General features: G+C 32.9%; 1 protein-coding gene across 1 annotated transcript in view; it reads right to left on the bottom strand.

Moving 5' to 3' along the window:
• TRHDE (thyrotropin releasing hormone degrading enzyme) overlaps positions 1-25,308 on the bottom strand; it is a 383,274-nt gene that overhangs the window by 71,289 nt on the left and 286,677 nt on the right. The window contains exons 8-12 of the mRNA XM_049625985.1: positions 20,885-20,950; positions 20,054-20,241; positions 14,566-14,654; positions 8,102-8,232; positions 7,934-7,989 (exon numbers count right to left, since the gene is read on the bottom strand). Of these exons, the coding sequence (XP_049481942.1) occupies positions 7,934-7,989; positions 8,102-8,232; positions 14,566-14,654; positions 20,054-20,241; positions 20,885-20,950 (530 nt within the window). The remainder of the gene's footprint in view (positions 1-7,933; positions 7,990-8,101; positions 8,233-14,565; positions 14,655-20,053; positions 20,242-20,884; positions 20,951-25,308) is intronic.

The following is a 25,308-nucleotide window of genomic DNA, read 5'->3' as shown; positions in this document are numbered from 1 at the left end:
GAGAAATAGAAGAATCACAATTGGTGTTAAATATGACAATGCTACTAACTATGGTGAGAATTATAAAAATTATTTTTAATGTGTGAGATACTAAAGATCATAAGTATATACACCTATTCAAACAAATTCGTACTTGCATGTGGCAATTTAGACTCTTTATTCTTTAAAACAATGGAAATCCATATAAACTACAAATATCACCCATAGTTTTGTGACTCACGAGTACAGCCTGCTTGCCATGAAAATGGAGCAAACCTAAAGAATGATGTCAAAATTTCTCTTATGCTCTACTCAACAATCTCAGACATTAGGCATGAATATTAAAACATTTTTGCCTATGGAGGTGAAACGAAAATTTGGTGGTGAAAGGTTGCAAGTCTGCCTTTGATTTAACACAGTACAATTGAAAAGTTTCCAAGAAAGTTTGCCTCCTCAAGAGTCACAAGCTTGCCCTTTAATCTTCAGAAGGTTTATACTTCTCAGAAGTACCTCATATGATAGCTCCCCCTAAGTCCTTATCCTAAGGACAACATCTGTGACCCCACCTTCAACTGATTTCTAAATATAGCTCAACAGAATGTGTTACCTTACTTTTAACCTTGAGCAAACCAGGGTGTGCCTGTAAGAACAATCTACCTTGAAAATTCAGGAATATACTTCAGGCATTTACTGGGTTATCATCAGAACAAAGCTGAAGATTCTGAGCTCATTATAGTAAAATGTTCTGAAAACGCTCTCAAAGTATTTTTAACATTTATCTGTGGCAAAGCATTGCATAAATGATGACTAATTTAGAGGTCTTCCGGATATGAATTTTAAAATAATTGCATGCAGAAAGGTGTAAAATGAGAAGGGTCCAAGGTGATTTTGTGTGTGTGTGTGTGTGTATCTCAAGAGGAGCATTAGCTGATGATGACAAATAGATAATTAGAATCCTCAGCCTCGGAGATGTGAAGGATTTTGTGATTTTGCAGGCATGGCCACGAAGCTCTTAAACAGACTCATTGTGAGTCACTACTCATAGTGTGGAAAGATCTGCACTGGTTAGAAAGGCTGAGAAGATAACTATAAGCTAATTTGAAACGCTTTTGGTCAATGGCAGAAGATTGGAAGCATAAAGCCAACAATAAATCTTATTTTGCAATAAACAATTTTATCACTTTCAGAATTTCATAAATATTTAATTGGAATCCTCTTGCACACACATTCTGGTGGCTTAACAGAAGATAAATAAGAATATAATCATACATGGATACTTCTCCCAAATGAGCCTAATACAAACAACTAAAGAATCATCCTTCTCTCCTTGCTCAGTGAGTATAATATAAAATGCACTTTAATCAGTATTCTATTATTATTAATAACTCTCATGATTCCATGATAAAACACAAGAAAGAAAAATGTTTATGCTGAGATTTTACAGTACTTTAAAAAAGGGAAAGGGTAGGGATGGAATAAAGAATTCCAAAACTAAACATTCTTCATAAAATCAGAATTTATAAAGCAGAAGACAGTATTGGAAGGACCCAGGATCCTTAACCAGGTTTTGCACAGCAATGTTCAGCAGAAGCGAGGCCGTCCTGTTATCTAACACAGTGGGGAATCAGGACGAAAAGTCCAGCCTGCCACCTATTTCTCACAAAGGACGTCTAAGTCTTTCCTTCTCAATTTTATCTACGAAAGACCAGCATGTTATCTTTAAACAATCAAAGTGTGAAAAGCTGCTCTTCATCTAGTCCAATCAGGATGGAGTTGCTTTTCAGGCATATCATGCTACTATTTTCTGTGTTGAGTGAAGAAATGATCAATGGTGTTTTGCAAGAGTAACTTTAAACAAGGTAGAGGAGGGCCATCCAGAAGACATAGAAGAATTTCTAATAAGAGCCATGATGAAAGAAGTGCCATGAGGAGCAGATTACAACCATTCAGTTTGCAAACATTGCTTAGGTGATTTTAACAATGTTGTTACAAGTCCTGGAACTAGGGCTCAGAAATAAAAACAACATGTAAGAGTAGGTTTGGGATGTTCTCATAATTTGCTTCTTCATGAGCCATTATATTTTCACTGGCTCATGTACTGAATTTCCAGTTTTCCTAACATGTCTCAGATTTATAAATTCTGAAACAAGTGGATAGAAATGTATGCATTAATTTTTTTAACTTATATATGCATCAAACACATATTAAGCACTACACATGACTGCTCACCAATACTTAGAGCACTTCTAAGTGTGACATTCATCATCTCCAGATACAGGCCCTTATATTTGCTATTAATATAACACTAATACTTTAAAAGAAATGACTGCTATCTTATTCCTTAACAAGGTTTGCAAACTAAGTTGTAATAATGTGCCCTTGTTAAGGCTCTTTAAGTGATTGGATCCTTAATCAAATAGCCTATAGTAGAAAATTTTAAAATATGCTATGCAGCCCCCCAAAAAGTTGTAATATTAATAACGCAATAAACTGGCATGGGTTCTGCATGATTGAATTTCCCCAGGAAACTGGTCACTAAATAAATAAATCAGTGCAGTAACTGTCCAGGGCAAAGTTGATGGTGATGATGATGATGATGATGATGGCAATTTATTTCTGGAACTCTTCTGAATATGAACAAATTTTCCAAAACAATTTCCATGTATTTTGAATAGTTTCAAACAAAATACCACGTAAGTCCATAATCCAGTGGTACACCCTTTTAATTTAAAATTGTACTGAGAGCGTATTAACAGCTTTAAATATTCAAATCCAGTGGTCATTATACTTCGCGTTGCAAATCTTCTAAATTTTCAGTTTCTATCACATATTACACTAATAAATGTCTTCAGTAAGAGTTCTACCTTATCTGGCTGCCAATTCCATTCTGCCTTTATCTCTGCTTTACTCAGGCTGCAGCACAAGTCATGACTGTTGTAACAGTTCTTCTGCAGAAATCCGCCCTCCAGTCCACATTCTTCCTGCTCTCATTTCCTACTTTTAAACCTTTCATGGATTTTCATAGTAAACTCAGTCTTCTAATGTTATTTCCCATATGATGTCCTCCATAATCTTCCTCGGCCTCATTAATTCTTTACCTCCCAACGCTTTCATAATATTTTATTCATAGCACTTATGTACTGAATATGATTAATTATCTACTGTGTATCATCACTGCTAGACTGTGAATTCACTGAAAATGAGAAATGCATGTTGTTCATTTTGTGTCACCCAATCTAACAATGCTTTATCAAAACCAAAACCAAAAACAAACAAAAATCTAGACATTTTAGTCACTAATTTCAAAGTTCAAGCTATAACACAATGACATTTGCGAGGCAATTCATTGATTCCTTATACACAAGCAATAAAAATCAGAATACGTATGTGCAGAAGCAGCACCATTTTCTATAGAAGCGCATGCCATAAAAAAAATTAAAAAACAACAAACAAACAAACAAACAAACAAACAAAAAACAAGGAAATCAGAGCACCCGGGTGGCTGAGGCAGTTAAGAAACCAGCTCTTGGTTTTGACTGAGTTCATGATCTCATGATTTTTTAGTTCAAGCCCTGCCTCGGGCTCTGGGCTGACAGTGCAGAGCCTGCTTGGGATTCTCTCTGTCCCTCTCTTTCTGCCCCTCCCCTGCTCTCTTTCTGTCTCTCTCTCAAAAATAAATAAATAAAAACTTTAAAAAATTTTAAAACAACAACAAAAATGAGGAAATAATATGACATTACCAGAATTTATGTACATGAAATCATAAAGCTTGACTTAGGGACCTGAATAAATGGGGAGAAGTAACATGTCTTGATACTGAAAACTTACATTTGGAATGATGTTAATTCTTTAGAAATTAATTTGTAAATCCCATGCATATCAAGTCATAACTACAGCAGGATTTTTAAATGGGCTTTGTCGGACTGATTCCAAAATTTATACTGAAGAGAAAATATGTAAAATTTTGAACAAGAATGAGAGAAAACTTTTTCAAGCACAACATACTATAAAGGTAAGTAAACTGTTTAGAACAATATGGTATGAGCTCATAAAGGAACAAAAAACCAATTAAACAGAACCGAAATAATTCCCTAAAATATGACCATTTGCATTAAGATAAAACATATCAACTCAAATGTATGAATAAGGGAGCCTTTTAAAATAATATGGAAATAATTGGTTAAAAATGTTTTAAAGTAAAGAAAATTAGACCTCTACTCCATTCTATACCCAAAAATTAACTAGATGAGGAAGGGTTGAGTAGTTAGATGTAAAAAAAAAAAAAATAGTGTTTAAAAAGTACAATATTTTCATAATATTCAGAGAAGTCCTTCTAAGTGAGACAGGACCAGAGAACTAGGAACTTATAAAAGGAATGACAAGACATACAAATTAAAAGTCTTTGAATGATGAAATATATCACAAAGTAAAAAAGAAAATTGACATAGTATTAAGAGAAAATACTATAAAAATGTACACTACAAAAAGGATTAATATCCTAATACATCTAAAATAAATAGGAAAACATAGAAGGAATTCACAGAAGAAAAAAAAAATACAAGTACCAAATGTGTATGAAAAGGTGGACAAGTTAATTTAACTAGTACTGTAGCAACTCAATTTGCTACCAGCTTGTCAAAAATTTTACAGATGTTTATTATTCATTATGGAAAATTTGAGGGGACGGGATCCTCTCATACATGGTGGATGGAGGGTTAAAATGGTAAAGCTTTTGGAATACATTTTGTAGTATTTATCAAAGCTTTTAAATTTTTTGAACCAAAAATTTCACTTGTAGGTATCTATCCTATAAAAATGCACATATGCACACAACAGAAGACTGTTCAAGGATACTCGTGGCAGTCTTGATTTTAATACTGGAAAAAATGGAAACAATGCAATAAAGCTCCTGGACTAATTCCTATAAATGAGTCAGAGAATGGAATGCATTTCTTTCTGTTCACATAAAAAAAAAAAAAATCAAACTGTATGAAAATGCAAAGAAAAAATGGCTGGGTTGATACACACCAAATATTAATAATTTTATCTGTGAGGAGGGTAAACATGATGGGAAGGTATGAAACAGAGTAAAAGAAAATTTTCACATTGCATCACTCTTTTGTTTTAATCTTGTACAGTTACAATGCATTCATGTGGTTTTTATAGATTTAAAAAACAACTATAAAAAGAGTACCTAAGAATATGTTTACCTAATTGCACAAAATAATAGTAGGCATAAAAGCTGACAGTTTGAATAATTAATAATTAATTACCAATTCATGCAACAAATATATACCAGCATAGTCTTGTACTAAAGACAAAGTTGAGCAGTAGGAATATAAGGATAAGACAAAGCCCTATCTTCAAAGTTATGCCATAATCATCAGGGGCCCAGAAAGGGCTTGAACCACAATGTGACAATTTCTACAATACAGGTCCGCAGGATGTCACTTTCCCTTTTTTTTTTTTTTTTAGTTAATAGTAATACTCCCAACAGATAATAGGGCACGAGAGTGGGAAGGAATTTCACATAATGGGCAGTCACTCTGACATGAGATCATGGGCTCTGCTGTGCCAGTGTTTGCTATTGATTCTCACCTCCACCCCTCACTTAAAAGCTGTGCAACCTTTAGCTAAGTGACTTAACTCCTCTTCACCTCTACATCTCAGCTATAACATGGCTATAATAACCTACATCCATTCCAAGGGTTTACTGAGAAGATTGAACAACGCCATTCATAAAAGCCTCCATATAGTACCTGGAACATATGTTTAGTAAATATTTGTTACTCTTCTGTTTGTTATCTTTAAAGAAGCCAAAGACAGCATGCTATGCTTAGAAAACTGAAAGAAGGTTGATACAGATTGATAGCAAAACTATGAAAGTTTACTAGAAAACAGTGAAATAAGATAACCTTTAACTCCAAGTAAGTGCTGGGCATTTGCCTGTAGAAATCTGATTTTATATTTATTCACTTGCATATCAACAGGGAAATTATCTCATTATCAATAAAACAAATTTTAATATATATTCAATGGGAATTGAATATTTTCCTGGTGAATGTGTATAAATGATAATGAAATTATTTACTTCAAACATTTAAGACTTCCAAAATTGAAATTGAAAGCAATGTTCTATCTTAGTCAACAAGGAATTTAATTTTTGAAAAAAAAAATAATTCATCCACCCAAATCAAATAAAGAATTTCATTAAAAAATAATTTAATGCAGCTAAGTCAAAGATCCCTTCCTTTACATTTTCATCTGCCCTCCATCTTAAGGACATCATTACATATTTGCTTCCTCACCATCATTTCAAACCTGTAAGAATTCACATGAACTACCATTTCACACCCCATCAGTCTTTCTATATTGCTTGGATTTTTCATTATAATAAATACTATTACTGCTGATATTATGTATATATATGCCTGCATGCATTGGGCTCCGCAGCCAGACTACACAGACAAAACCCTGGTCCTGTCAATTACTAGCTGTGTGACTTTAGGCAAGTTACTTAACCTCGCTAAGCCTCAGTTTCCGTACCTATAAAATGAGACTAATAATAATTAATAATTAATAATAATAATACATATCTACATATCTCACAAGGTTGTTGTGAGAATTAAACAAATTGCTGTATGTAGAACAGTGTCTGGAACCTTTTAAGTGTTTAATTAGCTTAAAACACTTAAAAATTAAGTGCTTAATTAAGTGTTAATTAGGTGGGATTAGTTCTCTTCTTGTTCCCAAACCCTTCCTTGTGGTGTTCTTAACATAATTCTGTTTCCTGCTTCTCTCTCAGTGAAAGGTTACATTAAGTACTCTCTCTTATTGTTTTTCTGCCCTTTTTAAACTTTATGTTGGGGCACCTGGGTGGCTCAGTTGGCTAAGCATCCAACTCTTGATTTCAGCTCATGACATCAAGCCCCATGTCAGGCTCTGAGCTGACAGCGTGGAGCTTGCTTGGGATTCTCTCTCTCCCTCTCTCTCTCTCTCCCCCTATCCAATTCAGGTGTGTGTGCTCAAACTCTCTCTCTCTCAAAATGAGTAAATAAATGTCAAGAAAGAAAATATTTAAACTTCTATGTCAAAATAATCTTTATGTCATACTCAATATTTTATTTGAAGTCTTAATATCTTACTGTAGAGTAAAAGCTACATCTCAGTCCCTATCTCCACCCATTGCTATCTTGGTGGGCCTTCTTCTAGCACTATTATTTCTCATTTTTTGCCCAATAATATCAGATTATTAAAATTAAAACTGTACTTGGATGTGAAACAATTCAAATATTAAAAGGACTGAGTTTATTTTCCTATTTAATTTCAACATTGAGTATAGCTTGGGTTTATAATCAACATTATTTTAAGTAAATAAGTATTTAATGACTATTTGAAGGAATAACTCATTTTAACATTATAAATCTAATTATGACACTAATGTAAATATTACTATAACTAGTACAACTAAAGGCTTCTGCTATAAGATTGATATACATTTTGTCCAGAACAGCTTTACTCTGTGGAATATTTATTTCTGTCTTATAGCACAAGCTTTCATAATGAATCACATTCAAAAAACATTAAAAAAAGATATATGAGTATATGTTAGGAAAAAAATTGCTGATGCTTGAAGGTATTTTCCATCAAAAATTAAATATGGCACAATGGTCATTTTGTAGAGTTCATTAATGAAATTGGGAAGGGATTATTAATCTCTAGTGTTAAATTGAACTTACAGTGAAAATTGATCAAGCTTCTCCTGACTCAGAAATACCCTATGGCTACTATTGATCAAAAGTTTGGGACCCTGAATATAATTCATATCCAAATACAAAAATGGGAGATAGAAATTGTTCTTAAAAGGTTTCTTATCAAAACCTATCGCATTTAGCTTACTAGAGGAAGTCTTATGAGCATTAACTTTATTGTGAAGATCCACTGGAAAACATACCTGGCTAGGCTGAAGGCATCGTCGATCAAACCTGCTCTGTTACTGACAGAGAGAACCTAGGAGGTCAACCAGAAAAGGAAAAAAAAAAAAAAAAAGGGAATCACTTAGAATTAAAACAGCAGGTGTTCACATATCAAAACAGATCTTTGATGAATAAATCCAGTTTACCTCATGGTTCCTGATTAATTGATCAATTAATAATCTCCAATTCCTTAAATCATAGTTGACTCTAAAATAGCCAGTTTGATTGATGTTCCCCAGCAACCAGCTTCCTTTGTCCAAAGTTATTCTGTGGTGCTCTGAAAACAGCATTTTGGGGGGTAAAAGAGATTTTAAAATTATGGGTTAAAATGATATGAAGCATATTTTCTAAATAGCAGATACTACATTACCAATAATTAAAAGAGAACACCATCATAAATGCTTAATTGAAATCTACTCTTTAATCAATTAATCACTATATCTAGAATTTACTAGAAAACCTTTAGTTGGTTACTCATTATTACCTCAATTAATTGTTTTCTTATAATTAACATTTTTGTTCTTGATAAAACCCCATTACCTATACACAGTGTTCTTCTCAAGATAAATGTAACCAAGAAATCTGCCAATGTACTCATGTGGCTTCTAGGTAGATTGTATATAAATATGTGACTAGAATAAAAGAAAACACTTTAGGTGCATATTCCACTTATTTTATTCAGTAAGAAAGTGATTAAAACAACAGGGCTCATTTATTTTAAAGTCACTATTGTTCCTTGTCTTTTTTCTTGGGCTTTCTTGGAGGTACCAATAAATAAATAACAGACTTTCCAGTATCATCAATAATGTTGGGAAAAGGAACCTCATTTGCTTAAGAATCTAATATTTCTATACATAATTAGAACAAAGATAATAAATTCTGTTTATTGGAATCACTTTGGAAAATGGTAACTTGTTCATATTCCCCAGCTAATTCAATTAAGGGAAGCCCATGAAAACAATCTTATAACTTAAATATTTAACTCCTTCAAATATGGTACAGATAGTGAACTCTGTTCACTTTGATGTCAGCTTCTATTGACTTCACAGAAGCATAGTTTACAATTCTAATCATTTTGTCGATGTCCTCAGGACTCATGTTTCATAGAAGTTACATAATGTATTAAGTTTACTTAAAATTTGTAATTTGTACGTACACACACACACACACACACACCCCACACACACACATAATGGTCTATCTAATTTCCACAGTGACTCCAAACCAGAAAATGCATCCCAGAAACCATTTGTGTCAGTTCTGAGTAAGATGCATAATTTCTGATTTTCACTTTGTTATCAAGGTTTTTACACGTCAGCCTACAAAACAGGTTTTCTTTTTCTTTCTTTTTTTTTTAAACACTGAATTTATATTCTCTCTCAACTAGAATCCACAAAGGAAGAGGTTGTGACCCCAAAATTATTGGCTGAACGTTAATGATTATTAATTGCTCAGGTCTAGAATGGGGTGGGCTCATTAATCTAAAGCATGCTACGTTCTGCCAATTTTTATAAATGTAAAGTAAAACCAAAAATGTATTTGAATAGAAAAATCTAATATTTAATGTTTCAAATAGCACTTCAGCTTTCCTGCCACTTTTATAAATAGCATCTGTTGGAACAGATAAAGAAATGAGTCTCAGACAGGTTAATCGAATTGTCCAAGAAAACTGGAAATGCTCCATCTCAGGTCTTCTGACTTTGGTGTCCTTTTTACTACATCATATTCTATGGATACAAGATGGTATAACACTTTTACTGTAATATGATATATACTTTTCACATTCTTATATTGATTTGAAAAGTAGGGACATAGCATTGGAAACAAGAATTAGAACAGGAGCAAGACAGTTAGATTTTTGTTCCAGTTCTCCTAGACAAAAATGTTTGAGCTCAGGCCACTGAAAATAACCTAAGAGCTAAGTAATAGAATTTAAGGTCTCTTCCAATTCTGTGGCTCAATGCAAAAAGGAACTATTTTCCTTAATTTGAAATTTTACCCAGCTTAATCTATGCTATTTTTAAAAAAATTAATCTATCAGCTATTTCTCTAAAATATTAATAGTTCCCCAACCATCTGATACTTTGTTTTTGCATTTTTTCAAAACTTTAATATGCTTATCCACACAATTCCTATGAAGCTTCAGAATGTCACCCCACTTTACAGATATAAAAATAAAAACAAATAATTAACAAAAGATATGGCCTAACCTTATGAAGAGAGATTTCAATTAATCATGTCAGAATTCAGTGAAAAAAATTAAGATTGAAATACTGAGGATATTGTTTCTCTTAAGTAATCATAACTCTGTCTTCAAGAATACTAGGATTGTATAACAACACATATTTAAATTGTGATTAAATTCATGGGTTAAGAGCAAATTTGATCATTAACATCTAAAAAGTCATTACTTTTTGAAGAAATTACAATATTAAAGAAACAAGTTTAAAAAATAATCAAATTTAATACATGAATACATAATTCAGGTTTTGACAATTCTGAATCAATTATGGATTCCTATGATATGAAATCTGTTTTATAAAGTTATCTCTTGTTCACATTTTGGATCAGAATTTAATCTCATGTGATATGCTTGGCTCTAAATGGGTAATGGGTATTAGGAGGGTACATGTTTTGATAAGCACTGGGTATTGTATATAACTCATGAATCACTAAATTCTACTCCTGAAACTAATATTACACTATATGTTAACTAATTGGAATTTAAATAAAAACTTGAAACTACAAAAAATTAAAAATTTTTAAAAATAAACGTATTGAATAAGTTATAAGTAAATAAGCTTATTGAATAAACAACTTACAGGGAGAAGAGAGACAAATTAAAATAGGAAAACAATCCCTACACCTTTTATGTCATCTGATGAGAATAAAAAAGGCAGCATCTATTGTTTTTACGTATGCTATTATTAAATTGATAACTAAAACCTGAAGGTTATTACTGTTCATGAATATTTTTATGCCTTTCTTATAAATGAAATCTTTGGAGAAATGATTCCCTGAAAGATTTTGTAATAGATTTTTAAATGTCTTTTTCATTCTAGTTAATTATATCTTTAAAATGTTCTTCAAATTAACTAATGGCAAGCGATGAATTTTAAAGAGATCTTTCCCAATGGCCTAATGAGGTGTGTATGGTATGTGATGAGTACCAAAATAAAAAGTATGGAAATTATATTTGAATGTTAGTAATAACAATCTAGAATTATATTTAGAATGTATCCAAAATGGCACAAAATTTAGATTATATCAAGACACAGAGTAGTTGAAATTTTATAGTATTCTGTTTTTATATTCTATACGTTCAGAATAAAAAGAGGAAGATTAAGCTTTTCTACTCAGTTTTGGCTGGTTACAGAAAAATCAGAATTTAAATCTAAGAAAAAGTCAGCCAAAGTAACAAGGGTATTAGTGTAAAACAAACTCAGGTATACGAAAACATACTGTCTTTTTCACTGGACTTGTGTGAGAATCGAATTAGAAAATACTCTATAGAACCTATAAAGAACCATGTGTGTGAACACAAATGCAATGTGTTGAGGATTTGGCACATCAGCTAAGCAATCTATGTGTTTTAAAATCCTGTGTGTGTGTGTGTGTGTGTGTGTGTGTGTGTGTGTGTGTAGTTTAGAGGCAATAATTTAGAAAAGAAAACGAAGGTCCTAAGACAATTTGGGCAAATTATTTCTCAAGCCTTAACTTCCTCATATAAAATGGGGATAAAAATAACTCATTCTAAAGGCTTGCGAATCTTATATAAACCAATGATTAAGGCAAACACTACATCATTATACTATTTTTAATATTTACTTGTAATTTCAGAATCAATTTCCCTTTTATTTTGAATCTTTTCTAACATTTGGCATTAAATTTATTTCCTTCCATTACATATTAATTGTCAATCCATATCCAAGGTGCTACATTTATAAATGTCTATATTCTCAGTATTTCAACATTAAAATCAAAAGACATAAATCCTTTACCTGCTTTCAATTATTTAAAAAATTGGTTTTAAAACTATTCTTAGGCTAAAATGAACTATGCCTTAACTTGGAATCAATTAGGTAATCATCTAAAGGGTTTAAAAAATTGAGGTGTCAAGAATATATATGTTTCAAATCAAATTTATACATTAATTATTTACCAATGACTGTGCCTTAGTACCTCCTGAGATCAAATCTATGTTACTGACAATGAAAAATATTAAAACATTGATCTTATTGTTATAATTAAAAGGTGGACTTTTAAGATGCATTTTGATAAGAATTGACCAAAATAGTTTTTTAATGTTTTTATGGAAAAACATTATTATTGATACTAGTTGACTATATTTTGAAAAACAAGAGAGAGAAGTCATAACATATAAAAGGACACAAGAGTTAACAATCTGCCCCCCCCCCCAATTTGTACATTGTGTCAGTTTTTATTTGTCATCAGAATAAAGGACTTTAAGACAAAACCAAATATAGTCAGAATGAGACTCAACAGGGAAAACAGAATGGTTGTTTTTCTTTTAGGTCCTGCTTGGAAGCTTCTTCCAGATTTATGGATTTATAAAGTTTTCAAGGAACATTTACTTGGGATGGGCATTCCCCACAAAGGCGTGAGCATTTCAATTGGGACAATGTTTCATCAACCTGAAGATTCTGCTGTGATTTAATGAAAACTGACACATTATACTCTGTAGATTGCATACTGTACAACTTTGGGGAGAGGAAGTGTGCCATCAGTATGAGAGTCAATGTAAATATCATCTCCCAGAGTTATGCACTGCGCATACTATATAGTGTGTGTAACAGCCATGTGGATTAATATAGGTGACATTTTAGGCAAATGTACACTTTGAAACATCATGTTATTATTATTCCTGATTAATAATGAAAGACTATAAGTGGAAACAACTTCTCAAATACACCTGTGGTTATTAGTCAAGAAAAGCTGTGACCCTATTCTGGGTACTCTGTACGAAACCAGAGGTTATCATGAATGACGGCATGCAAATAACTGGGGAGTTAGGGGAAATGGACCTTTGAGGAAGTATCCAAGAAGAATCAGACTTGCCCTGAATCCCAACACTGCCTAAAAGTTTTGGTCTGATCCTGACATTTGATCAGTATCTCTGCACTCTTCCAATTGTCCCATTTCCATTGGACCTTCCAATGAGAAATGTTTTACTTGGTTTCTGAAAACTGTTCTATTTCATGTCCCTAGCAATCCTATGTAGGGATGACTTTATTCTAACAGTTAAATTGTTAGGTTAATGACTCACTGTTTTCACTCATCATTTCATCACAAATTATGTAGATAGATAAAACAATCACATGAAAGTAAAAAAGAAGTAAAATGATAAATAATATAGTGTGAATTCAAAATCATGGTATGAATGCTAAGTCTAAGAAATGAGAATAGAATAGAATAAGCAATTTAAAAGTAGAAACACCAAATTTTAAAGTAAGCATTTCAATTCATCACTATATTACTTATGAATCTTTTATACATGATATATATAAATAAAAACACATTATTATAATATGTGATTATGTGTTAAAATATAATAGCACGAAAATTTGAATAAAAATTCAACTGGAAATACAGGATTTACATTTCTGGTAAGTAGATTAGATTTTTCTGTAAGAACTTTTTCTTGTATATATGGATTTTGAGCACTCACATCTCCCTTATAATAGCAAGACTTAGGGGGCAGAAACAATGTTTACTTTTTATTTATTTATGTATTTATTTATACCTCACTTATTGCAAAAAAAAAAAAAGATTTGTGGCTCCTTATACAGTGGTTATGAAATCAATTAGCAGAACACAAAGAAATAAGAAAAACAAAGTGTGGACATACTTGACCATTTAAATCTAAATGAAATGTTGCATAAAAGATAATAATTGCCTTTTTTATTCAATTCAATAGAAAACAGAAATTAAAGAGACCTGTTTCACATCTAGCATGAAAGATTTAGATTGGATTCAAGAAATAGCTTTTTGGCAGTGAATTGAAATAGGTTACTATCTTATTTGAAGATATTTAGAAACAGAATAGAATCTCATCTTTCTCTGCTCCTTGAGAGTTAACCCTAGTTTAGGGGACACTTTGATGACCTATCAAGACCCCTCCTCTCTGTCCCTATAATTATCTGATTTTACGGAGTATATCACCTTGCCCATTCTTTAAAGAGCCAGTAAAGACAAGATAGCAGAAAAATGGAATTTAAAATGTGTCCTGTGTTCCATTATTTGGTATACTGTTCTATTGGGAGTTATGATTCTAATGTAATTACATTTGGGATTATAAAATAATACAGTTTAAGACAGCCAAAATTAGTACTACAAATGCTTGGTTTAAAATTTTCTCTTTACTTTGAATGACATAAATAAATTTAATAATTATATAGGCAGATTAAAATTAGACTATGTACAAACTATACTATATTATACTTAATTTTATAGAGGTAATTATCATTCTTCTATATTTTCTTTTTAATTTGTCTTTATTCACATTTTTACAACAGCTGAAACCAGAGGTTAAGTTGTTAAACAATTATCTGAAACCAAATAGTTCCTGAGGAGAAAAAATATATTTTACCTGTTTTGTTAGACACCCAAATAATTGCTTCTGAAGACACATGGCTTCTATTTCCTACCACAATAGTTAATGGAATCTGCCACAAGTAACTGCAAAATAAAATAGAAACTTTAAGAATAAAAAAAGGTTATAACAAATAAACAAACAACATTTGCTATGCACCTTCTGCATGATTTTTATTACTCTTTAGGGGCACTAAAAAAAATTCCCCAGTCACAAAACTAAGGAAGATGAATTCACTTCTTCAAAGCCATTACACAGACTTAGCCTGTAAGTGTTTGAATTTCAATACAGAAGGGGGACTTTCTTTTTTTTTTTTTTTTTTTTTTTTTTTTTTAGTATATGAAATTTACTGTCAAATTGGTTTCCATACAACACCCAGTGCTCATCCCAAAAGGTGCCCTCCTCAATACCCATCACCCACCCTGCCCTCCCTCCCACCCTGCCCTCCCTCCCACCCCCCATCAACCCTCAGTTTGTTCTCAGTTTTTAACAGTCTCTTATGCTTTGGCTCTCTCCCACTCTAACCTCTTTTTTTTTTTTTTTTTTTTTCTAGAAGGGGGACTTTCAACAAAACAATTTATCTTGCAAACAAAACAAAACAAAACAAAACAAAACAAAATGATTTGCATTTTGCATTAGGAATAAAAAGTAGCTAAATCAATAAATCAGAGCCATAACAAATTGATTAAAATCTCAAAACAACTCTTTTCCTTTCATTTCTATATTAAATTAGTACACATTTCAGTGGCTTCATGCATTTACATTTCAACATTATCTTTATTTATTCAGATAACTATCCTAAAAAGTACTATTATTACATTTTACAGAAAGGTTAATTAATACAGCACACTTAAAGTTGCTCAGCAAAGTAGGAATGAAAAAAGAAACTAATCAGATGTCCCTAAAATCTAGATCAATACAAAGAACACATAGGACACACTTAATGTTCTGTTTTGTGAAATGAAATTTCCAAATTGATGTATAAAATCATCAACCAATGTGCAGGGTTCAGTCATGAGTCTCAGCGATTAAGGGAAGAATTTTCTAGGATTTGATGTTTTATGGGATAAAAATTGAAGCCTATTCTTGTACATGAAGTAGTATCAATTTAATCTCAAGTGACTAGCCAGAGATAAGCTGGATGGTCTTAAAATAAGTTCAGTGTTGACCTACCATTGCACCATTAAGAACAGGGGTAGCCAATAATATCTAGTATGTGAAAAATACTTGTGATTTCATGGAAAAGATACTATATGAGCTCTGTAATTTAGAGAGTGGACAGAGAATTGAGAATTTTCAGGAACCATATCCAGGGTTATATAATTTAAAAATATAATGAATATGTTTTGGGGGGGATGGGAAAAGAGGACATCTCCTCTCATTCTGTCGTATGGAATTTGATTATGTTATAATTTCATGTTTCCCACTTACAATAAGCAGAATTCAGTAATACTAAAAAAATATAAATGGAAGATTGGCAGAAATTCACAATTTTATACGAATTGCCATCTATAATATGAAAAGTTAAAATAATATGTTTAAAATTCTAAATTTTAAAAGTATATGCTGTATGTAGCCAGAGAAACATTTTTGAGTGCCAACTATATGGAGACACTATGTTGTACTACAATGGAATCTACACAGTTGGTCAGGAAATAAACACACCTATAGTAGCCAAAAGTATTGTTTTCAAAGTACAAGTAAATGAACACAACCCATGTAAGCTCTTTATCAAATACCTCCAAGGTCGTAATATAATACTAAGAATATGACAAATATTTAATAACGGTATTACTGTGAGAAAGACAAAGAGAATTGATATTTATTTATTTAACAGCAGATCTTTAAAAATAATAACTCTTTTGTGATTAATCAAAAGCATTAGTTAAGAGAGAATAGTGCTTGATTGTGCATCTGATTCTCAAAGTAAACTATGAGCTCATATTTGTGTACCAAAGATTTTTAAAAAGCCTAGAAATGGAAGGCATTCCATAAATTGCTGTTGAATTGGATCACATGGGATTAGACCAAAGTAAAATAAAAGGGGCCAAATCATTCTATGGGCAAGACAGAGATTAACTTTATGAACTTGACTTTTTGGTATGCGTCTTCCACATGGAGTTGGGTCAACTAAATTGTGAAGCCAAATAAGTATCAGTTAAAGGGCAAGAAATATGTAAAACTGAAGATGTTTAAAAATCCTCAAGGATAAATATATCTTTTTTAATCATGATCATGGAATGTGAATGAAACACTATTTTCCCTTATATAAAAAAATATAATTCTGCATCTAGTTAGACTCTATTCTTCTAAATAGTGAAGCTAGAAATTATAATAAAATTTCTATGGCATGCTTCAATATTTGAATTTCAGCAAAAGTCTCTAAAGTACAGAAAAAGAGATTCATGCCAATACCCACATGTTGTTTACAGTCAATGGCACATACATATAGGAAACTTCCTAAACGGCACATAGCTGTTCAGATGTAAAAGAGTTAACTATAAGGTACTGGGATACAAACATTCGGGCATTTTGTAAAACTTTTGAAACAGTCTTCTATATTTTTTCTAAGAATGCTTTTGCCTTCTGTGTGTCTGCATGTATGTACGATTGTGCATGCACACAGTGAAAATCTATATATTGTCACAGAAACAAAATAAAAATTACAAAATACCAAGCATATCTAAAATTTGTATTCATTTCTGAACTGCTATCCAATGAATCCTATGTGTTATTTTTCATAACTTTCCAAACAACACATATTTGATCTTTTCACAAATTTCATTTCAAAAATCAAAGAAAGCGTGGCAATTAGGTTGCTTTACGGTTATAACTTAAAAGGGTGGAAGACACTAAACACTGTTGAGTGAAGTGTGGTGTGGTATAAAGGAAATTTCACCCTACAGTAGGTTATGTTTGAAAAAAGACTAGAAAAAAGAATTTGTGAAATTAGATTGTGTCCCAGCCACCTAAGTTTTCATTTTAGCCATCTCGTTTTAAGCAGAAAAATAACAAAAACAAAAACATACACAAAATGCATTTCAATAGACCTCAAAGATATTTTTTCTTTAATATTCCCTGGGACTACCTCTCTTCATAGTTCACATTTTTTTAATGAAACAATATTTATCCTAATAACCACATTAAGGTAGACAATAATAGGTACTTATTTTAGTGTGAGAAATCTTTTTTAAAAATGGTACCAATATTAGGAAAGCATTAATGTAGACACCATACACCCTTGAGAGAGTGCTGTCATTGGGTCAATAGCAAAAGAAAATACAAGTGTGGAGGTAAATATAATTCTCTGTAGCACGGGACTCTGAGAAGCTCCATAAGTATATGAGGAGATATTACTTAAGGTTGCAATATATTAACTTCATAAAGAAAAAAATAAACTACACAAATTCAGAACTCCCAAAGTGCATAAATTCTAGCAAATATTTAATTCACTTTTATATGCCATCAAACTTTATGCAATTATTAGTGATGTAAAGATCTTTCTGTGCTACAAATATATTATTACACTAAAAATGTTTGGGAATGTTGTAGTGATGTTCTAGTATGCTTTAAAAAATTCAAGACAAACAATTGAGTATACTGGCTCAGAAAATGTCCACAATTTATGGGGTTTCTTGTATCGTGGGCACTGTATTTTACTGGATCAACAGCTTGCATTGTTTAATAAAGATGTATATAGGCTATATACAAAAGACAGATAGAATTGGTTTTGAAGCTCTGACCACAGGTTAGAGTGAATAAAATGATCAATAATATACAATTGAATACTAAATTTTTAACTGCAAGCTCTGTTATTTCAAAATAGATAGAAAATAATTTTCAAGATTAAAGGGGCTCCATGCATTATCTTACTCTTAATATTTTACATGCCAAGTTCTCAGGGTTCAAAATTATCCATATGATTTTATAACTCTAGCAAAAGCAAGGCTCTATAGAACTGATGTACTTATACAGCCTGGGAGAAATTCTTCCTTTAAAGAGTCAGACCCATAGCTGATACATCTGATGCATGTTATAGGCTGACAGAGTATTTTTGTTCAAAATGTGTTCTGTCATTTGCGGGTCCTTTATGTTTTTCTGCATCAGTGATGTTTGTGTCAGACTGATCATTCTCAAAGGCATGGCCTAAATCTCTCTAACTTTGCCACAGTCAAGTAGTTTTTATGTACTTCCTGGCAAGGCCAGGGTTGATGCCTAAGCAGGTTTAGCCCAGGGCCAGAGAGGATGGAGGACCGACCAAAAGCAGCATTTGGCAGCTGGGCGGGATCCGGCTGAGTAAAGAGGCGTTGACAGAGTCAGGCCCTGACAGTGTGGCAGGGTACTACTGTACTGAAACAGTTGGGCTGCAAGGGCAGTTTGGTGAAGGCCAAAATATATGCCGACCAGGACATTTAAGACCATGCTTTCCTGAGTGACATTCCACATTTAGTCACCAGAAAACATTCATGAATTTCTTTATCACTCCTACGTATAGCCCATCTTGGAACTAACCTGCCTGGGAATGATTTCTATTCCTTTTGGAAATTAAAACAAAAACAAAAACAAAAAATAATTCATGCCTCACACCTCTTAGGTATTGGTGGATGGTAAAGTCAGGGTTCTAATATCCCAGGGTAATGGGAGTCAGAATGGCCAACCTCATCCAAGCACTTCACTTCATTTATTAATTTTAAACCCCATCCCTTCTGTCTCCCCCCCTTCAATCTTGTCTCAGGGCACCTTTTAAAAAATGAAATGAACTGATTTAAGTTCTATTATCTTTCCTTGGCTTAGCTTTTAATAAGACACAAAACAATACGAAAATACAAAGTAGAAGAGGAAGAAGCACTGTGTGCTGTTTTCAGTAATTAAATAAGCATTTGAAAAGAAAGTTTAACAACAAATAAAAATTCTATGTATGTTGTGTGTTCAGTGGTTTCAAACACTGAAAATGAGGGAAGAGAACATATTTAGATGCTAAGTAGCATTGATACTTAGACCACTTAAAAATGGATCTAGTTTGAGTTCCTTTGGCTCAGACACTAGTTAGTCTGGTTGTGGTTTTTAGTTTGTTTTAATTAGTCTTTCTGGATAGTTTCTATTCTCATCTATTTTATAAATCTCAGTTTGCTCCATTCCATTTAATTGACTTCGATGCATCTTAACTTTCTTGAATTTAATTCAACAAACATTTACAGGGAAAAGTAAGAAATCACATATCTTTCTAAATCACCATGATAATTTAAACTCTGTCTTCTTAAACAAAATAATTTTGGTATGCTGTCATTTTGATGGTTAAAATATCTGGAAATGAGAGTAAAAGAGGAATCAAAATGAAAACCCCACATGTAAATAAAGAAATGAAAACTATATTTCACTTACATTTTATAATTGTGGTAAGCATTTCTTTTTAAAATGTTAAAAAACCCACAGCGAAACATACTAATAAAAGCAATTGTTTTTTTCATGTAAAGGAGTGTTGTACCTGGTATTCTGAAGTTCAAGTGCTTTAGTTTTAGCACGGATGTCATAAATAAAATGTTGTTGGGTAATTATTATTCTATTTTCTGCTGTTGTATTTCCCAAGATGGTGATAACAGGATAACCCATCTGGAGTGTCCACTGATCCATTACTTCTTGTATATTTACATATTTTCCATTCCTTTTCAAAGCCTTTATAACCAAAATTGCATAAATTAGTTTTATAAACATGAATTATAAACATAATTAACAGTGAGCCATTTTTATTTTTACCTTTATGATTTACTTAAGTTTGAAAACATGTAAAATCAGTGAAGCTAATATAATGTGTTAGTAAAGTTAATCTTCTTGCCTTGAGTTAAGCTTTATACATACAGATAAATGAAAGCTTTATTAACATTAAAGTTTTTACTTAATGGAAAACAAAACATAGTTTATTGTTAAAACAAGTACTTGCAGCATCATTAAGTATCCCAAATATGTCTAGCATCAAACTTAAATATTTGTTATTCACCTATAGAAAAAAAACTACTTTAACATCAATATTTCTCTCAAACATAAGGGCCTGACACCATATTAATGTTGTATTTCAGAAGTACTGTCTTGCTGGAAAGTAGGCAAGGTACTTTTTACTACCATTTATGGTTTAAGTAATTTTAAATCCTATTATTTTTATAATATAATGTATCAAAATTAAAATGATAAAGCAATATGGGGAAAATGGAAATATAAAAAGTAAAACAACTGTCAGTGCCAATAAAAATTATGAATGGTTTATAAACTCAATTCAAATATTCAAGAAGAGGTTTTGGTATTTGAGCTTCCTATACTTTACCTCTGATAATGTATTCCAGAGATCATTTCTGGCTGCATTGCCATACTTATGAATGGTTAAATAATCCTACAAAGAATATAAAATTGTAATTACAATTCGAAGGCTGAGCAATTTCCCGTAAACACGCTTATTTCTCAATTCAATTAACCATTTCTATTTGTTAGAATTGCATTAGTACAAAGGCAAAGAGAAAGGCATGGGAAATGATGAAGAATCCCATTTTAAAATATCCCAAAGAGATTTAACTATAACATATCTCTGGATCAAGTCACCAAACAATACTGCCATCTTAAAAATTATCTTCATAGCCATAATCACTTCTTATGGATTCCCAGGGTCAAAGGCCTTTCTCTAATCTACCAAATAAACCTCGGGCAATTTTAAAGAAACTATCTCTGCATTGAAATATTTAGAAGACACTTCCCCATCAGGACTTCCTGTTGAAATGTTGGGGGAAAAAAAAAAGAACTGTCTTATGGAAAAGAAAAAATAACAGCAGAAGCCTGACTGATATACGCTGATGTGAAGACAAGTTGCTTTGCTGAAAGAGTGAGTGATGACCGTCTCCAAAACACGTCCAGCTCCCTAGTCTCTCTGCAAAAGGCAGGCTGTCTCATACAAAAAATGATACACACTTATTTCCATGAGTTTGAAACATATATTAATATTTAATAAGAAATAGTCAATCCCACACTTAATATTTTTGAGCGTAGGACTTCTCATTTCCCAGTTTCCATCATTAGTAGTTAAATCTACACATTTCTATCTACTTCATGCCTGTTCCCTTCTACGAAGCATGGTTTATGTCACTCTGAATACGTTATTTAGTTATGACTAACTGGCGTTATTCTTTTCCTGAATCCAAAGCAGCAAAAATGAATAGAAAATAGTATTTTATATTATAAAACAGAGGGGCCCTGCCATTAGAAATTCCATCATCTCTACAACATGTAGGTAGCAGACAAAATCCTAATTTACATCACAGTACTGAAAATGAGAAAAAAGAACTTGCTGACTCTTTTCAGTACTTTACATAGAGTGGAATACTTTGGGGATAATTAAACTTGGGGAAGAAATTTTTCTGAAATACAAATCGTAGCACCTGTGACAGATTCAGCTTTGTTGGCAACTCACAGCACAGCAAATGGCAACTCCCACTTAATCAGACTCTAAAGATGCAGTGCCCAACACGAACTTAGCAACCACAAATCCATCACCGTCATCAGGTGTTATGAATAACTTTATTGAAAAAAATGCAACCCTGAATAACCAATCTGAATTCCACTTTGGCTTTGAATATGCCATATGAGTCATTTTCCATTAGAACTCAGGGACCAGGATTTAAATAAATTATTTGAGATTTAACTGTCACAGTTATCTTTTATGCTTTTTTAGTACTTAAATGAATAAATTTTGGAACAATGGGAATTATGAAACATAAATTTGAGTTTTATTTTAGTGATGCAATAATAAAATGTATCAAAATAGAACTATTTATTTCTTGGATTTGGCTTATGGATAGTGTTGTTAGGATAATCCCAAAGAGGAAACAAAGGAATACTCCATGGATCTCGAAAGGTCTAATACATAACTACAAGAATCTCTTCACAGACAGACCAACTGTTCATATTATGAGTTGACCTTGACCCAATAGTGATCCTCAACTCAAGTTCTTGGTTCCTCCCCAATTCAGAATAAAGCTCAAATTTACATTTCAAGCAGGCTAAAATGGCAATTATCCAGGCTTAGGAAGCATCTCTGACTTGCTTGCCTCAGAATTCAGGGCAGAAAGCGTCTTCTTGGATTCTCGGCAGTTCCAATCTTCTGGTGTTACTGGAATGCTACATATGTCAACTCTTTTTTCCAAAAAAATAGAAAACCCCAAGTGTTTTCCTTAGTTGTTTTAACCTTCCTCTTGCATGAAAATAGTCATATTTTAAATTAAGGAAATTTTGTTTTGTCCTTGTCAAATTACAAAGAAAATTACAGAATCGTAAATGTGGTTGTTGTTTTTGTTTTGTTCTTGGTTTTTTTTTGATGATCAATCATTTCTTTATCAATTCATTCCACAAAACATAAGGTGTACTTCTCAAATGCTGGTAGCTTTCATGTGCTGGGGAAACAGTGGTGGAGAAAAGGTTACTGAATACAATGGCAGATACTCAGATGTGATTTGGGGAAGACAGTTTCTGTGACTGAAACTGTAGGAGTCTTGGTACAAAAACTACCTGACAAGATGAATTCAAACATTTGGTATGCAATTAAATAAGAAGATTTTAAGTTCCTTTCAAATCTACAAGTTGATGAATATGAAGATGGCTGGAGTTACAAATATGAAATGGAAATTGATGTTTATAGGTATGTGTATGAAAGTCAATCTGCAATAGGCTTGACATTATGATACAAAGTAGGAAAGGGTTTTAATATTAACTGTGAAAGGAACTGAGGGTTCTCAGAAATAGTAGAGTTGTTGAAAAGAACAAAGATAACTGCTAGAATATGCTTAGGGGACAAAACTGATTAAAAGGTAAAAGCCCATTTAGCAAAAGTATATTCTGATACATAAAGTGCAAGAATGGAAGTCTGACTATCTTTGTTCAAGTCCACACCCCAACACTCCCTAGCTACATGATTTGGCAAGTTGCTTAACCTCTCCGTGCCTATCTTCACACCTATAAAATGGGGATAATAGAAGCCCTTGTTTCATAGGGTTATTCTAGGAATAAATGTTTTAATATCTGTACAGAATTAGAAAAGAGTGTCTAGAATACAGTTAAGTACTCAGTAGAAATAAGCTGCCATAATCTTTGTAATCATTTCAGCCTACTGGCTGGAAACAGAGTAACTGAAGGAAAAGCATCACTGACGGTAATAACCAAAGAACAGAGCAATGAAAACAATAATATTTGCCTCCTTTTTTTAGTGCTGTGTGAATTGCTTTATATTTTATCTCATTCAATCCCATGACATTTATGGGGTAAATATCATCTTCATCATCTAATAAATCAGAACAGTGGAACTCAGAGACTCCAGCCCACGTCCAAACCCCATACCTGTGCACACAACTGCTGACCCAACCCAATATCTGCTAGATGCTCCACAGATGACTAAGAGCTTCTCAAAGCTGAACTCACTGTCCTCCCCCATATCAGCTCCTTTTGGCAGCCCTTCTCCAGTGACGACCCTTCTATCCACCTCAACCAAGTAATCTTCTTGGATGCCTCTCTCTCCCTTTCCACCACATTCAAGTGATGATCCACGTCCCCACTATTCCCTCAAGGTTCCCCCTTCCTTCCTCCTATTTGACAGTCTCTCTGGATGACTAGCACTGCCACCGTATCTGCTCTGTTCCCTTCATATCACATCTCTGCCATGCAGCCAGAATAGCTTTCACCAAATGCATACATGGAACCCTGCTACATTCAGAATATAGTCCAAACACCCTAATGGGACTTAAAAATATCCCTCGTGGTCTGGTCTCTCTGTACTTCTGAAATCCTACCTGTTACTTTGTTGCTCTCTGCCTCAACTTAGCTACTTCCTGCTTTCTGCAGATGCCTATTCATACTCTCTCCCTTTTCTAGGTCATTGCACAAGCCCTTCGCTATGTATGCTTTCTCTTTCGCCTACGTCAAGTCAGCTCAATCTCTGGGACTCAGGCTTGATCCATTTTTCTCAGGAATCCTTTCTTGCCCATTCCCACCCCTTCCTAATTCTGAGTTAAGTACCCCTCTTACATTCTCACCCATTGTACCATATAAGAACATCTATCACACTGTGTTCTAATTGCTTGTTCATTAGTTTGACTGCTCATGTACTCTGTAAACTCCATGAGAGTAAGGCCCCTGTTATTCCTGTCTACCACTGCTTAGCCAGCATCTATGTGCCCAGTTGGGGACCCAGCAAACGCTGACTATATTTGTGTGGTTCCTGACTTTCCTTATTCAATATGCCTCCCTGTGAACAACTGAGAGTACTGTAAAGAGACATTTCTTATATTCATCAGGTTCCTCCAAAATGTCATATTTAAACACTAACATAGAACATAAGTTATTATTTCAGTGCATATTTGTCAGATATATAGCTCGCATTGATAGATGGAATTGCATATGATGTCATCAAAAGACTGAACTATTGGGTATGAGACCATCTTTATTTTACTTTTTTTGCTAACAGGTGACATGATCCACAATCTGTCATGCACAAAAGCCAACAGGACTAATAAGTAAATAGGGAGAAAAGTAAAAGGTGAGCTGAGGAAGGAAATCACTATTATCTTTTAATATGTTTACATGGAATAATTGTGCACTCCTAGTAATGAGCCCTTTAGCACATGGAAACAGAGGACAAACTGCACAAAGGATTTATTCCTCAGGACACAGAAAGACAGTTTATTAAAAACCAAAGATATATGGACCGGTTTA

Source organism: Panthera uncia, chromosome B4, assembly GCF_023721935.1.
Source record: "Panthera uncia isolate 11264 chromosome B4, Puncia_PCG_1.0, whole genome shotgun sequence".
Classification (NCBI taxonomy): Eukaryota; Metazoa; Chordata; class Mammalia; order Carnivora; family Felidae; genus Panthera; species Panthera uncia.
Note: the sequence above shows the minus strand (reverse complement) of the source record. Positions and strands in the feature narration are given on the sequence as shown.